Source organism: Balaenoptera borealis (assembly GCF_965194805.1).
Source record: "Balaenoptera borealis genome assembly, chromosome: 16".
NCBI lineage: Eukaryota > Metazoa > Chordata > Mammalia > Artiodactyla > Balaenopteridae > Balaenoptera > Balaenoptera borealis.
This window is the reverse complement of record NC_138872.1, coordinates 4,962,954-4,977,820: the sequence shown is the minus strand read 5'-3', so window position 1 is coordinate 4,977,820 and position 14,867 is coordinate 4,962,954. Positions and strand designations below refer to the sequence as shown.

The following is a 14,867-nucleotide window of genomic DNA, read 5'->3' as shown; positions in this document are numbered from 1 at the left end:
TGGATATTCAAGGATAAAGAAGGGGCATGAAAAGAGGAGCATTAGGGAACTTTCCATGTTGATACAAACGTTTTATATCTCGGTGGGATGGTGTTTATGTGGTTGTATACCTACACATTTGTTGTTTTACCGAAACTTAAGACCTTTTATCAAACTTAAGATCTTTGCACTTCTCTAAATGAATTTTACCTTACAAATTTAAATGCAAAAAACAAAACAAAGCCAAAGAACCAACAATCTTGTAAAGCATGTTGCCAGAATAATGCATCAAAAATGAAAGCTAATATTGCCTTTGCTCCTGTGACTCTCACCCCTTGGAAGACAATCCAGAGTCTTTTCTACCTAATAATCTAGTTTCCTTAAAGTTGCTTACAGGCTTTATTATTGTTTTTTTTTTTCTCCTCTAATACTTAACATATTTTATCGGAAGTTATCAGGCTTTGACCCCAGAAGCAAGGATCTTTCTCATTGAGACTAGTAAAACTTCACATGGATGGTCATCTGGGTTTGGCATTTAGTTTGACCTCCTCCTGCACCTAAACAGTTCTTATTCCCTTATTCCCCACTTCTGGCTTACTACAGTGTGCCAGGTGCCTGGCCCAGAGATAAAACGGGGTACTGAACAGACATGCTCTCTTCCTCATGGAATTTACAGTCATAATTTCACTTTCATTTATAAAACTCAAATTAGCATGAAAGTTTAAAAGCCAAAGGTTAAATCATTGGGTAAGAAGTTGTGGAGTCTGTAATTCTGTATATGGAATGTATTCAGATGCTCACTTCTGATGACAGTTCTTACCTGTGTTTTGCGGGGAAGCCACAGAACAGAGAGCCAGAGGAGAGTCCAGTGGTATCTCTCACATCATATGTAGGGGTCAGGTTTCAAAGTCAGGGTGTAAGACAAAGGTCAAGCGTAGGTAAGAGTCTTGTCTTTCAACACTGGCATCACATTCACTGAGCAAGGTGCTCACACAGATGCCCAGGAACCAGGGTTGACTGGGGAGAGAGCTTCCCATTTTCCATCTCACACTCTATCAAGAGAAATGGCCCACTGAATCAGCCTCGCTGTTTAAATTGTTATTCCTCTCCCTTTCCTTCTCTTCCCTCCCTATTGTATTGGAGCAGGGAGGTGATTGGTGGGAAGGAGCCCTGCACACACAGTTAAATTCATGTAAATGAAATGAGATCTGTACCTGCATTTGGGAACTGCCACGTGTGTGGAAGATACCAAAAAAGCGAGTTACAAGCCCATCCAAGTCGTGAATGTAAATGTGTACTCATTTCTGTAGCACAATCAGCATTTAGATTACAGGGTTATCTTTTCAACACCCAAATGCAGCCACTTCTCTGGAGAACTATTTACAGCATTATTTTTATCTCTTTGATAGTTTGGGAAGCCAAAGTTTAAAGGACTATTAAACAAATGAATTTGGGAATTATAACATTGAGTTCAACTAAAAATCCTTTTTAGCTGAAACAATTGTTTATAGCACCATATTTAATTCCTATAAAACTGTATTCTAAACTACCTTCTGAGAGACATTTCAGTGTTACATTAAAAGTTTTTGCCTTTGGTAATTATTGGTTCATTTGCTTTAAAGCATCATGTCATCTTCTTTGGCTTAAGAGAAAGATTACCTTTTGTGCAGGGATAATGGGCTTAAAAGTCTAGTAAAAAACATATTTAACCAGTTTTCCCAATTTTGTTGTTTATTTTTCCCTCTTTGCAGTTTCGTGCCTTAGCGCCAATGTACTATCGCGGCTCGGCTGCAGCTATAATTGTTTATGATATCACAAAAGAAGTAAGACTTACATACCGTTTTCTTTAGACTATTTTGAAAACTCTGTTTTGGTTGCTTAGATCTCCAGTTGCTTTCCTCCTCTGTGTTACAGGAGACATTTTCAACATTAAAGAATTGGGTAAAAGAGCTTCGACAGCACGGCCCACCCAATATTGTAGTTGCCATTGCAGGAAATAAGTGTGATCTTATCGACGTAAGGTAAGTTATTAGAACAGGAGATTACAGTGCTGATTATGTGTTCCTTTTCTTACAGAGCAATATCCAATATAAGAATCTTGCTTTTATTTTATCTCTGACGTTGAAAAATTCCTTTTTGTTGTTTGGTTGGAGTCCTGAAGTTTCAAACTAAAATTTAAGAGTTCAGACATTTGGAGCTAATTAGATTATATATCGAGACAGGTGTGTAATTTATTTAAACGTCATTTGCATCATACTTGACATTATCTGGGATTAGTGTAGCCCTCAGCTCTCATGACATAGGATACCTGAATGGGGAAGGATATTTTAAGGAAAGCACGTTTATTGGCAATTTCTCTGGACCACTCCCACGATTCCCCAAGCAAGGGCTCTACTTTGAGGGGAAGAGAAACCCCGGTGATTCTCTGGCCATTCCATTGGATGCATTGCTAGTAGTCCCGAGTTCTATTCTGTTCTGTTCTGTTTTCTTTAACCGTAGAAGGGGTGTAATTGGGAGGACCACGGTGTCAGGGCTCATTCACCAGCCATTCGTGACATCCTTTATCATCATAAATCTGGTTAATTACTGGGTAGGTGGGGATCACATTAAGCTCTTGATGGGCAGAATTTCTGATTTGCAATTCGTTGCCTTCCAGAGAGGTCATGGAGAGAGATGCTAAGGACTACGCCGACTCCATCCATGCAATTTTTGTAGAGACCAGCGCAAAAAACGCGATAAACATAAACGAACTCTTTATAGAAATTAGTGAGTATCTCTGTGCCTTATGGGTTTCCTCTGTGCAGAGCAACTTAAAACAGAATTATCTTGCCGAGTAGAATTTTCTCCTTACGTAGAGTGGTCTAGTCTCTGATACTGTTCTCAGTGGAATGAGATTTGAGAATTTAAGAGTGACGGTGGGTTTTCATATCATGCTGTAAGTGCTGGAGAGCTGCTGCCTGATGACTGTAGCCCTTCTAGAAAGAATGTTGCTACTGAATAAATAATGTGCAGGGCCTAGAGGTCCTAGAAGCCGTCATCTCTCCCTCTTTCTCTCTTTAAATGTGTTTCAATTAGTTGTCCAGAGTCATTGAAAATGAACAAAATAAATAAAGGGAAATGAAATGTGTGTGTAATTCCACTATAAGAAAGCCCTCAAAAATTAATACTAGGCACTCGCTAGTGAAACGTAAGACCACTTTTTCCCACCCTTCCTCTTTCCCTTTCCCTTTCCAGAAGTGTTAATAGGATGACACTAGATAGGAGAGAGGCTGCTGCGTACCTTTGGGATCCTCTACAGATTGTATCTGTTTATTCATTTCATTCAAATTCATCAGTATATTCATTGAGAGCTGTTCCAGGCTCGGGGGAGACAGCGGCGAACAAGATGGGGTCTGCCCCTGCTGTCCTGGGGTGCACGTTCCACTGTGGGAGAGACAGTGAACACACAAATAAGTGAGGTCCTTTCAGATGATGAGCAGTGATAGGAAGAAAATAACGTAGGATGAAGTGAAAGGGTTTCTGCAGGTGGTCGGGGAAGGCTTCTCTGAGAAGGTGATACTGGAGCTGAGACCTGACAGAGCAGGTGTGCAGAGCCCTGGGGTTCATGTTAACTGAACAGGTCAGACTTCCCGTTGGAGGACAGGAGAAAGCCAGCAAAGCACAGTGAACTTATTCATTCAGATCCATCCTTTGGGGGAGGTCTGAGAGAAGTGGAAGGGCCCTTGGCCAACATGTAGAGGAAGGGCCACCGGGGCCAGGCAGGGTCGGCCCAACAGAGGAGCAGGCCCGGGGCAAGCGCCGAGACCTGGGGGGCTGCAGAAAGCCCTGGTGACCCTGACAGCTGGCAAAGGCAGGCCCAGCTCCAGCAGGTGGACCGCACTGGGATTTAGGCCCTTGGCTGCTCAATTGTTGGGGTTATTTTCGGTGTTGTTTTTATTTTTTGATGTTTTTAGTTTGTTCTGAGAACCAGAGATCTGAATTTTATGTAACGTGTCACACTGTTTAAATCTGGCCACTTATTCACATATTTTCAGGACCCTGTGCAGGCGTGCCAGGCGCATCTGCTGCCTGGGGTGGCTGGTAGAGGCCGGTGTGCACGCTCCAGTCCAGCCCCTGCCTGCCAGCATTGAAGAGTCATGATATTATCGTCTTCCTAGGTTGTAAATAGCAGTTACCCAGCATTCTTGAAAGGCAGCGTGAAGCCAGTCGGGAATTTTTCACAGTTCAAGCTAAAATATCTAAGTGTGTGGTGTCATGAGTGCTAAAATTATCACTATTTCTTTAAAGTGTTCTTTACTCCAGCAGTATTAAAAAAACAGGAAGGTGGTGAACTATACCAATAATGAAAATTCCTGTATAAAAACTAGCCTGTACATACTCATTTTGACTGCGAAAAATAAAAAATATATGTTCAAAAAGATTAGAAAAATTTAAAGAGATGTAAATTGAGTTTATTATTTACTGGGGTGTTGTAAAATTGCATTAGCACAGTGCCTGGTTTGCTAGCTTTTAAAGTCTAGTATACATGCTGGAAAGTGCTCATATCAGAAGTGTAAAGCTCCAGGCGTGTTCACGGCCTGAGTAGACTCCTGTAATCGGCACTCACTTCAAGACCCAGCGGCGTCCCCGCAGCCTTTCCCCCCCTCCCCACCCCCAGGGAGGCACCATCCTGACCACTAGCTCTTCTTGTTTTGCCTGTTTTTATATTTCATGCTTTTTAAAACATACTGGGTTTACTCTCCCGTGTGTGGCGTCTTTAGCTCTACATCACGTTTGGTAGATTCGTCCACATCAGCGCGCGATTCACCCTCATCGCCATAGAGTGTGTGGCTAGGGCGGGCGCGGCGAGGAATACCCACAGTGTGGATAGGCGTTTGGGTAGTTATGTCCAGTTTCGAGCTGTGAGAAGTAGAACCTCTGTGAACATTCTGCTTCATGTCCAACATGTCCACGACAGGTACACATTTTTCTTGGGTCTGTTTATACCCAGGAGAAGAATGGCTGAGTCTTCAGGTATGCGTGCGTTGAGCACAAGTTTACTGTCAAACAGTCTTCAGGGTGGTTATATTGGCACGGACACCAGTGGGGTCTGCGAACCCCAGTCACTCCGACGCGGAGGGGCAGTGTAGTGACCTGCACCTATGGCAGTGAATGAAGTCAAGCACCTTTCCAGTATCTGTTTACATTTTTATGATATCTAGATATCCTCTTTTGTGTAGTTTTGCCTATTTTTCTGTTGGGTTTATCTGCCTTTATCTTAGTATTTATAGTTTATTTTGACTATGAGTCCGTTGTTGATTACGTCTATTGGAGAGATGCACTGTGTGCCTTGACTTTCATTTTTTTTTAATTAATTAATTTATTTATTTATTTATTTTTGGCTGTGTTGGGTCTTTGTTGCTGCGCACAGGCTTTCTCTAGTTGCAGCGAGCGGGGGCTACTATTCGTTGCGGGGCGCAGGCTTCTCATTTCAGTGGCTTCTCTTGTTGCGGAGCATGGGCTCTAGGCGCGCAGGCTTCAGTAGTTGTGGCATGTGGGCTCAGTAGTTGTGGCTCGTGGGCTCTAGAGCGCAGCCTCAGTAGTTGTGGCGCATGAGCTTAGTTGCTCCGCGGCACATGGGATCTTCCCAGACCAGGGCTCGAACCTGTGTCCCCTGCATTGGCAGGCGGATTCTTAACCACTGTGCCACCAGGAAAGTCCCTTGACTTTCATTTTTGAATCAACTCCTTTAGTAACTTGGAGCTTTTAATCTTAATGTAATCCAATTTATCCTTATTTTCCCTTACGGTTAGCATTTTGGGGCTCCTGTTTAAGAAATCCTTGCATATTCTCAGGTCACGAAGGTGTTCTCCTCTGCTTTCTTCTAAAAATATTTCAGAGATGGCTCTGTAATACCAGCTGTGTTTTCAGTATCCATTTATTGAGAAATAAGTAATGACAAGAAGAGTCAGTAAAGCTTTTAAATAAATGTGCACTGTATTCACAGCAGCGCATATAGGCATTTGAAAGTGCTTGTAGGACATACTGGAGGACGCTTCCTAGCCATGCGGGCACCGTGCTGTGTACTGCCCTCTCCCTCCCCAACCCCAGATTTGCAGGCTGCTGGATGTGCCAGAGGCTTCAGGCTGGGCGCCAGAGGCTTCAGGCTGGGCACCCGAGGACCTGAGAGTTGGCAGATTCCCACTCAGCCTCATTAATGCCAAAGATGCAGGTGTCAGTTCGTTCCATGTTTTCAAAATACCTCAGTGCCAGGTGCTATGCTAAAGAGATACTGGAAACATAAAGCTGGAGATCTCTTCCCTTGAAGAGCTTTGGGCCTGATTAGAGGGAGATAATGGAGATAGTTGCGTAAACAAATGTGTAGTAAGGTGCTTCTGGCTCCTGACTTGATTTTAGCATCTGAGATACTGGACAGAGTTAGGAAGTGGGAGGGTGTCAGGAACGCCTTTGTACGGGAAGCAGCCCGTGAGTTACCAGTGAGGTAGGTGGGTGGGTGATTTAAGGTTGCTCTCGAAATTGACATTATGAGTCACAGAGCAGTAAAGTGAAGCCTGTTCATTCTCATGCATTGTTGGTAGGAGAATGAAGTGGCACAGCCTCTTCAGAGAGCAATTTGGCAGCATCTGTCAAAATTGAAATTGCACGTCCTTCTTGCATTTGTGCTAGATAGACACTGGGAATACAGTGTCGGTGTCAGATAAATACCCAGGAGTAGAATCGCGTGACCCGGCTCTTCCACGCCTGTTAATTTATCCCACACCTGCACTCATGGGTTTACAAACACAGTCTTTGCATTGTTTTTAATAACATCAAAATATTGGAAACAGACTTAAATATCTATCAATAGGGGATAAAGAACGGTACATCCACACAACGCGGTATCACAGAGCTATTTAAAAGAACGCTCTGGTGGAGCAATCCCCAGGATATATTAAGTGAAACGGTATTTGCTTCTGCCCTGGTTTTAAGAGCGTGTGTGTACTGTGCATGTCTGCACACACCTGTCTCTGGAAGGTGGCCTCTGCCACGACACAGAGGGACTGGCACATTCTGATGCAATTTTTTTAACATGTAATTTTTTTTAGTTAAAAAAAATGTGTACTAAATGCCATGTGATACCCTTCTTTGGACCCTGGAACAGAAACAGGACATTAGTGGGAAAACTGATGGCATCTGACAAAAGTCTGGAGTCGGGTTGATAGTGATGTTCCAGTGTCGAGTTCTTCATTTTGCCAAATCCCATGGTAATGCTATAATATACCAAAATCAGAGGAAACTGGGTGAGGGGGATACAGCAGTGCTCTGTGTTATCTTTGCAACTTTTCTGTAAATCTAAAAGTCTTCCAAAATTAGAAGTTTTTTCAACTTTTTTAATTTTAATGAAAACTGTCAAATTGCATCTGTGAAATGGTTGTGTCTGGGAATGAACAGATTGAGAAAGTGAAAGCTCATTCCCTTCCCTCCCCTCCTGTCCTCTTGGTTCAGGTCGAAGAATTCCATCCACTGACGCCAACCCGCCTTCCGGTGGAAAGGGCTTCAAACTCCGAAGACAGCCTTCGGAGCCGAAACGGAGCTGCTGCTGACTGAGCCTCGGCCTCCAGGCTCAACGGTGAAGTAGGTGGTCCTGAGGGTTAGCGGGAGGGCTGGGGCCCTGTCGCCAGGGGTCGCCTCGCCGGTCTTGGATCTTCTTCGGGCAACAAGGATTCACAGGAATTGACCGGTTCTGTTTCCTCTTTGGAGACTGCAGCAATAATATTTCAGTCTGTGGACTTCTCTTCTGTAAAGAATCTCTGGTGTACAAAGGGACTACTACATCATTGGCTTTTGACCTTGCTGAGAAGGAGTGTATAATTGTATGGATGGTAGGATTAAATTGTTGAGTAGTTTTGTAATCAAGATTTTATGTAACATTTGTAAAGGGAAAATTAGCACTTTTGTGGTTCTTAAGGGGAAAAAAAGATCTTGTGGAGATTATCATTTCCTTGGTTTCCCATTGATACCAATGATACCATTTTCTTGGTATCGTTTAGAATGTGGTCGGTTGTCATAAATGGAGGGATGGCAATTATTATTATTTGAAGCTAAAATGGGTTATTTATAGGGCTGATGGAGATGGTTTCCCCCCTGCCGTCTCTAAAGCACTTTCCGCTGGGTACATCAGCCCAGGACACGCACAGTAAACTCCCAGCCGCAGGTCCACGCCTCACCCTGGGTTTGCATCTGGACCCGGTCACGTGCGTGTCACCAGGCACATTATTGGCACCTTTTTCAGGAAGCTGTCACGATCAAGGTGGTGGTGGTGGTAGAGAAGCTGCCTGGAATAAATTGAATTGCAGATGATTATAAACTGACTAGCAGTGGTTTACAAAGAGAAGAAGAGAGAAAGTAAAGAAAGTGGTGTAAATGCTGTCAATTTTTTATTTAACCGAGATATTTTGGTGGGGGGAGACAATGATCTGTTGCTTAGCGTATGTAAAGTTGTAGTCTATATTTACGAGACCATTGCTTACAGATTATAAATTATGTAAATACATTAACAAATTCTGTGTTTCATTCAACACTCCATTTCCTCTCGCACTGTGCCCGCCCGTTTCTCAGCCTGTGCACAGGAGGCTCCTTGAAACACGCTGACATGGTGCAAAAGCTTAGAGCGCGAGGCTTGCGATCGGTCAGGACTTCTCTGCCTTCCCTCCCGCCACCCCCGCCCCTCCAGTCCCATCTGGAAATCATCATGAAGACGTATGCCACTTTGACAAGCCTGACTAGCCCTTCCTAGCTTCGGGGCAAAAGATTAAGGTCCCGAGCTCTCCGCATTTACCTACCTGGTCTTGGGGGTAAGTTTCTTTTAGCTTTTACAGCAACCTCAGGCCAACTGTTTCGAGAGAGCTTTCCTTGTTAACAATTTAGCCTGCCTTTCCGTTTCCCTTGTTTTCCCTGCCTCTGTTAGTGGTTAACGGCTCTCTTCCCTCAGGGAGCCTGCTGAGGTTTTTAATGTAATCTAAAAATAAAGCATGAAGTGAAGTTGGTGAAAATTTGTTCCTGGGCTAATTTGGCACCCTTCCAACCTGAGTATTGTACGGGAAGGAAATGTACAAGATTAAATAGGAAATGAAACAGTTTGAATTTCAAACCAAATTGTGCTTTCAGAGCTATCCTTAAACTGAACAGTTGAAACTTTTAAAAATAATGGTTATTTCTTTGTGCCCCCCCACTTGATACGGTTAGATTGTAATGGGAAAATTATAACTCAGATTAAGTAAAAAACGATTCCCTTTCCCCTGGTGTATGTCTTAAGCATTTGGAATTGCTTATTCTCTTATCGAAATCATATAGAAGGAATGTAGGTAGTGAAAATTCTAATGTTGTTTTGTTTAAAATACGTGTGGACTCTGTGCCCCTGCAGCATCTAGCTTGCTTCCCAGCGTGAAATTAGCAAGCTTTCAGAGAGAACGCGTGATTCCAAGGGCTGGGCTCTTTACACCTGAAGGTGGTTTGGCTTTGTTTCATATATTTCCAAATGGATCGGGCCATCAGGCCACTGCCCTGGTTTGTCCCTAACATTCCCACTGCTGGGCCTCTATCTCCATGACAACAACACAAAACAAAGGTTGCTGGATTCACGAAGAGGCGATGCGTGTGTGGCCCTTTCCGTCTTTTTTCACCAAAAGATGACACAAATCTGTGCCCTTCACATGTTTTCAACCAAAGCTGTCAGTCAGCTGTGGATGATTTCATGGTGTCTGGGTGCACAGGGAAAGGCGTAGCGCCTCGGTGCCTCTCTTATCAGTAAGGCCTCCGAACACCTCTCGTCCTGTTGTGACACTTACTGCACGGAGCCCAGAACGGGTCCATCCTTCAGCCCTCCGCAGCCGCTTTCTCATCCTGATTTCTCGTTCTCCTTCCCATGTGTTCCTCATGCGTTTCAGGGCCTCTCTTGCTCTCATTTTCCTCAGTCTGTCTCAGAAATTGCCATGTCTCTGTTTCTCACGTGGTGTCTTTTTAATGCTTAACAATAACAACTACACATTGCTCTCTCAGAATTCAGAATTCATACTTGATGAGAACAGGGGAAAAATGTTTTCAGTTATCTTGTTTGCTTCTCAAATGCAAAGATGAATATTAAAGTCAGAAAGAGTGTTTTATTTTGGGCCCACTTTGGATTATTCACCTGACTAAACGGTGATCTAGTACACGTTTTATATATTCTTTATTCTTATTTCTTATTATGAGAAAATGCTAGATTGTAAAAGAATTGAGTCATAGCCCATCTATAAAAATCTTTTGGTTCTCTTATGACGCAGGGACATCTTTAAAAACTTTGGGGACTGAAAAGAGAAAAATCATTAATTAGCTGCAAGTGTATATTGATTCCTCTCAGAGAAATGGAAATCAGCTCTTTGCAGGTGTCCAATCTTAGTAACCATTGGTCTTACGAACTCTCCTTTCACATAAGTGTTTTTCTGATTCTGTGATAACTCATTAACTGTCATTTGGTGATTAAAAGAACATAAAGTATGAGTATGATTAAGTGTCCTTCATTTTAAACTCTCTTTAATAAGTGATTAGGGAGAAGTACCTATTGCAGGCCCTTCTGGTTCCAAATGAAACCTCCATCACCTGCTTTTCAGCCACAGGCCACGTTCTACACACAGCGAAGGAAAGGTTTGATTCCTTTAGAATAACACACTTCCTGGTCGCCTGTGTGTGATTTTGTTTGAGGTGCCTGCCTCCCGTTGTACACAGGCTTCCTGGATTCCTCCCCACGTCTGAGAGGATTGACCCTCCTATATTGGAGGCCCGACCTCCTCTAAGTGGGCTGGTGTCCTTCTTGAGGTTATCGGGTTTTATTATTTCTAAATATATAAAAAGGGAAAGAAAACCACATTTAATTTCAGAACTTCTCTTTATGTTTTGTGTTTATTTCTTTTCTATTCTCAAGAAGGAAAATAGGTCTAGGAGACCTTCTAAATTAAACTCTGGGAGATAGAATAATGAAAATGTCCTCAGATGACGATTCCATGGCTGTCCTGGAGGCGTCAAGCCAGCATATCTGTACTGTTATGTCATTGTGTTAAAATGGGCAGATTTAATTCAGACTACACTGCACTAATTGGCGTGTCAGCCTCAGAGCTTGAAAAGGCATTTGTTCACTGTTATATGCATCTTTTCATAGGCTGAGAGTAAGTTGCAAAAGAGGTTGTATAAATTCTTATAAGCATTTTTTCACTTGTTTTTTTCAGAACACACTGAGAACGTGATTCATGGCCCCTTAGTGTATAAGAAATATGCACACAGTAATGTTATATATGTGACAGACGAGCCCCCTACACATTCGGATGTCTTTGCAAGAACCTGTATAAGTAATGAGAAAATCCTTTCCTTCTGGGGAAAAGTTATTAGAATCCCCTTAACTCTGATCTATACTAGGTACCTGCTGTAGAACATCTGGGGGGGAAATGACAGCCCACAGACTCAGGCTGGCTCTTCTCTCTCAACTCATTAGGCTGCAAATGTTCCTCCTGTCTCTGTAATGAAAGTTAAACAACAGTGATAAGCTAGAGAGTGGAAACCTGTAAAAATTCTTCATTATTTAAATTTGTTTTAAAGGGACTATAGCAGCATGACTTGTTTGACTGCAAGAGATCGTCTGCGTCTTAACAGTTAATATTTTTTAAAAGAAGAAGCAAAGTGTACCTTCAAGGGTCAGGCTGTGACTATATACCTGCCCTCAGCTTGGTCCATCAGAAATTTTTAAATGATTCAAGGTAATGCTTAGGAGATGTGTTTTAACTCCTGTGGTACTATGATTCAAACAAACAAACAAAAAAACAGTCCAAGCACCAGGTTTATCCAGGAGACAAACATGATAACTGTATAGTTTTAGCAAAGGGAGATGGAGGTGGAATTTAGCCTTGGACTGAAAGAAATGACCTCTGCCCATTTCTCTTGACAGCAGAGTTACTTGTCTTGACTTCCAGTAATAGAAATCCAGGCAATGTGGTTATCCAGTTTTCATGAAATATTAATGGAATTCTGGGGCATTTGTCCTGTTTTATGTGCAAATGAAAGTCTAAAAAAAAATCAGGAGGGTATTACATTTTTCAGGAGCCTCCACTTTTTCAGTCCAAGAGAATGATAAGTGAGCAACCTGTTATTGATGAAGTTTCATTAGGCATAATGAAGAAAGGGAATAAATAGAACCAAGAATCTCCATCTTTCTCAGTTTGTCCTTCAGGATTCTCCTAGCATGTAAGGAAAATGATTTACTTCCCAAATCTAGAAGGACTTCCAGTGGCATAGATCAACTTTAATTTTTGGTCTGTACCATCAGAAATAACTAATATCTGTGTTCTTTCCTCTTAGAGTATAATCAGTTCCAGATAGGCTAGAATTGTTTGTGGCTTTCAAACAAAAGATTCAGAAGATTATTAAAAAGAAAAATCCAAAATCTTCCATCTTTTCCTTTCATTACCTTGAACATTTTAGATAGATAGTAAGATTAGGATGTGTCATCAGTAGATACTAGAATTGAAACCATGGAGTCTTAACGAATTAAACAGAAATTTTAAAAAATTCATGGCCAGTTCATTTTCAGATTGGTGTGCATGGTCCTGGCATCCAGTGCCTCATCAAAATGCTTCATAATTGAAACAAACAAGATTCTAGATAGCTTTCCACGAACAGGAATTCAAGTGCCAGGAATTCAGCCAGTTAATGGGAAATCCTCAGATAGGAATGATTTTTTGAAAGAGCCTTCTATAATTGGCAGTTTTAAACTGTAGACCTTAATCACCTCCTTAATCCTGCAAAAGAAAATGCTCCGGTTTTGATGCAACTTCTTGATTCAGGAACTTTTTCGTGTTTCCAGAAGCAAATTGTTTAAAGCGGTGCTTCAGAGGAAATCATCTTTAAAACAGCATTTCACACACAGGGCTGACAATCTTTACTCAGAATTGCAGTTATCCGGGAAACTCCCCATCTTATGTCACGGAGAAAAGCCGAGCACCCCTTCTTCCCCAGGGCAAGCACAGCGCCCACTGAGCACCAGCTGGCGTGGCACAGGCCGGGGGGCGGGGTGGAGCACGCCCCCTCCCACTTCAGGAATCGTCAGCACCCAGCAGCGTGTGACATCAATTGGAGCTTAACCCTTAATTCATCGTTATTAATTTTTTCATGAAATTTATACTTGAATAATCAGTTTCACCCACTGGAAAATGTTGAAAGTGGGGCTTAGATGTGTGTACCTCCGCTGACTGCCTATGCGGTTATTACCTAGTTTAGGAAACTTTCTTAATGTGGCTCATGCACGTGATGTCCAAGTGACTGGTCGATTCAGTGTGGGGAAAATTAGCAGCAGCTGGCCAGTCAGAGCAACTGATCGGTGGCTCCGTTTCTTAAACCGTTTGTTGTATTGTGTAGACGGAGCTTTATTGCCCTGGAAAAGATTTTTTTTTTTTTTTAACTCTCATCCAGCCACTCAGTCTTTCCATCGTCTCACTTTATGAGTCACTCACATAATTGTCAATCATGCCTCGGACCTTCTTAAGAACAGACGTCTTGCCTTCTCTGTGATCGAAGCCGACTTCTTGGCCTTATTTCTCTTCTTCTCATTTTGCTGTGGGCTCTCCCTTAAAGACGCAGGGCACCAGCTGCCTCAGCGCGTGTGACATGCCTTCCCGTGCCGCCTTACCTGGTCGCAGCAGTAAGGTTTGCCCACCGCATCCGACAGGGAAAGCAACAGGCAACCAGTACTGTCAGATAACACAAAGGCTAATTTTAGGGGCAGAAGTCCAGTATTTCCAACGAGGAAAAGGGCAGTACTAGCTTACAGTGGCAACATGACTGCGGAACAAAATGTTTCTTACCGCCGGCGATGAGGCAGTTTAAGTGTCAGCACCTCGCTTAGTTTGTAATAGAACGTTTGTGAAAGTGTGTAAAACCCCAAGTCTGAAGTCTTGAAGAGAAATGGCTGTGGAGATGAGCCTAGACATTTAAAAAAAAAAAAAAAAAAAGCTAAGCCGTTGTACCAGCAATTCTTATTTCTCCTAAGAATGTCATGCCTTTTCAAGACCTGATGCAAGGACTAAGATATTTGTGCCTTTCTATAATAGCGTCTATTATGAAAAAAATCAAATTAAGTTGCTTACAGATTAGGCCGCCTTGTTGCACTATAAACAGCCCAAATTTATAGCCGTGGCTTCCCTGCATGACGCATCGCTTAATTACCTGTGATGAAATATTGTAATGATGGTTTGCCAAGCTTAAATGGATGTTTGAAGACTTTATTTTTGCAGTCTTAACCTTGGGCTGGACCTAAGTCTATATATAAACCGTATGATGTCTGTATTGTTTGTAGATGCTGACGAAAGAAAACTTGATCTTTTGATCTTTGTTGTAAGATTTTTCTTTTTACATTTAGGCTGGTAGTAGATGGTTTGCAATGGTGGTTGATTTGGCATACTTTTAAACTATATTGTTTTAGCTTGAATATTCTATACTAAACTTTTATAGAGTATAACATGCTAAGTCACTACAAAATTTGTTGTATTGTAAGGAGAGTGTAAACATTTTGTTAATAAAATGCTATGTTTACAGATATTTGTATTTGCCTTTCAAGTGGTTTTTCTTTGTGATAGTCTTCATCACACGTTTGTCTTAACCAAATCTCCCGGAGTCATTTTAAAATGATTTTTGAAAACTGGAATGCCAGAACTTGGATAGCTGTAGTGTCTGGTGAGCAGCGCGGTATTTGTATCCATCACTCCAGCTCCCAGCAGCTCTCTCTTAGACAACTCCTTGCTGTCCGTGTCCTTGCAGAGATCAGATGGGGAACGATGATGCAGGCAGGCCTGCAAAGCCTCCAGCGAGCGTTTGGAGGGAATGTTGCT

The 14,867-nt window shown here is 42.3% G+C and overlaps 1 protein-coding gene across 1 annotated transcript in view; it reads left to right on the top strand.

The window, feature by feature from the left end:
* The window catches only part of RAB22A (RAB22A, member RAS oncogene family), a 52,500-nt gene extending 37,923 nt beyond the window's left edge, over positions 1 to 14,577 (top strand). The window contains exons 4-7 of the mRNA XM_082359339.1: positions 1,731 to 1,802; positions 1,894 to 2,000; positions 2,636 to 2,745; positions 7,465 to 14,577. Coding sequence (XP_082215465.1) covers positions 1,731 to 1,802; positions 1,894 to 2,000; positions 2,636 to 2,745; positions 7,465 to 7,562 — 387 coding nt within the window. The 3' untranslated portion in view covers positions 7,563 to 14,577. The remainder of the gene's footprint in view (positions 1 to 1,730; positions 1,803 to 1,893; positions 2,001 to 2,635; positions 2,746 to 7,464) is intronic.
* Positions 14,578 to 14,867: the final 290 nt, after the last annotated feature.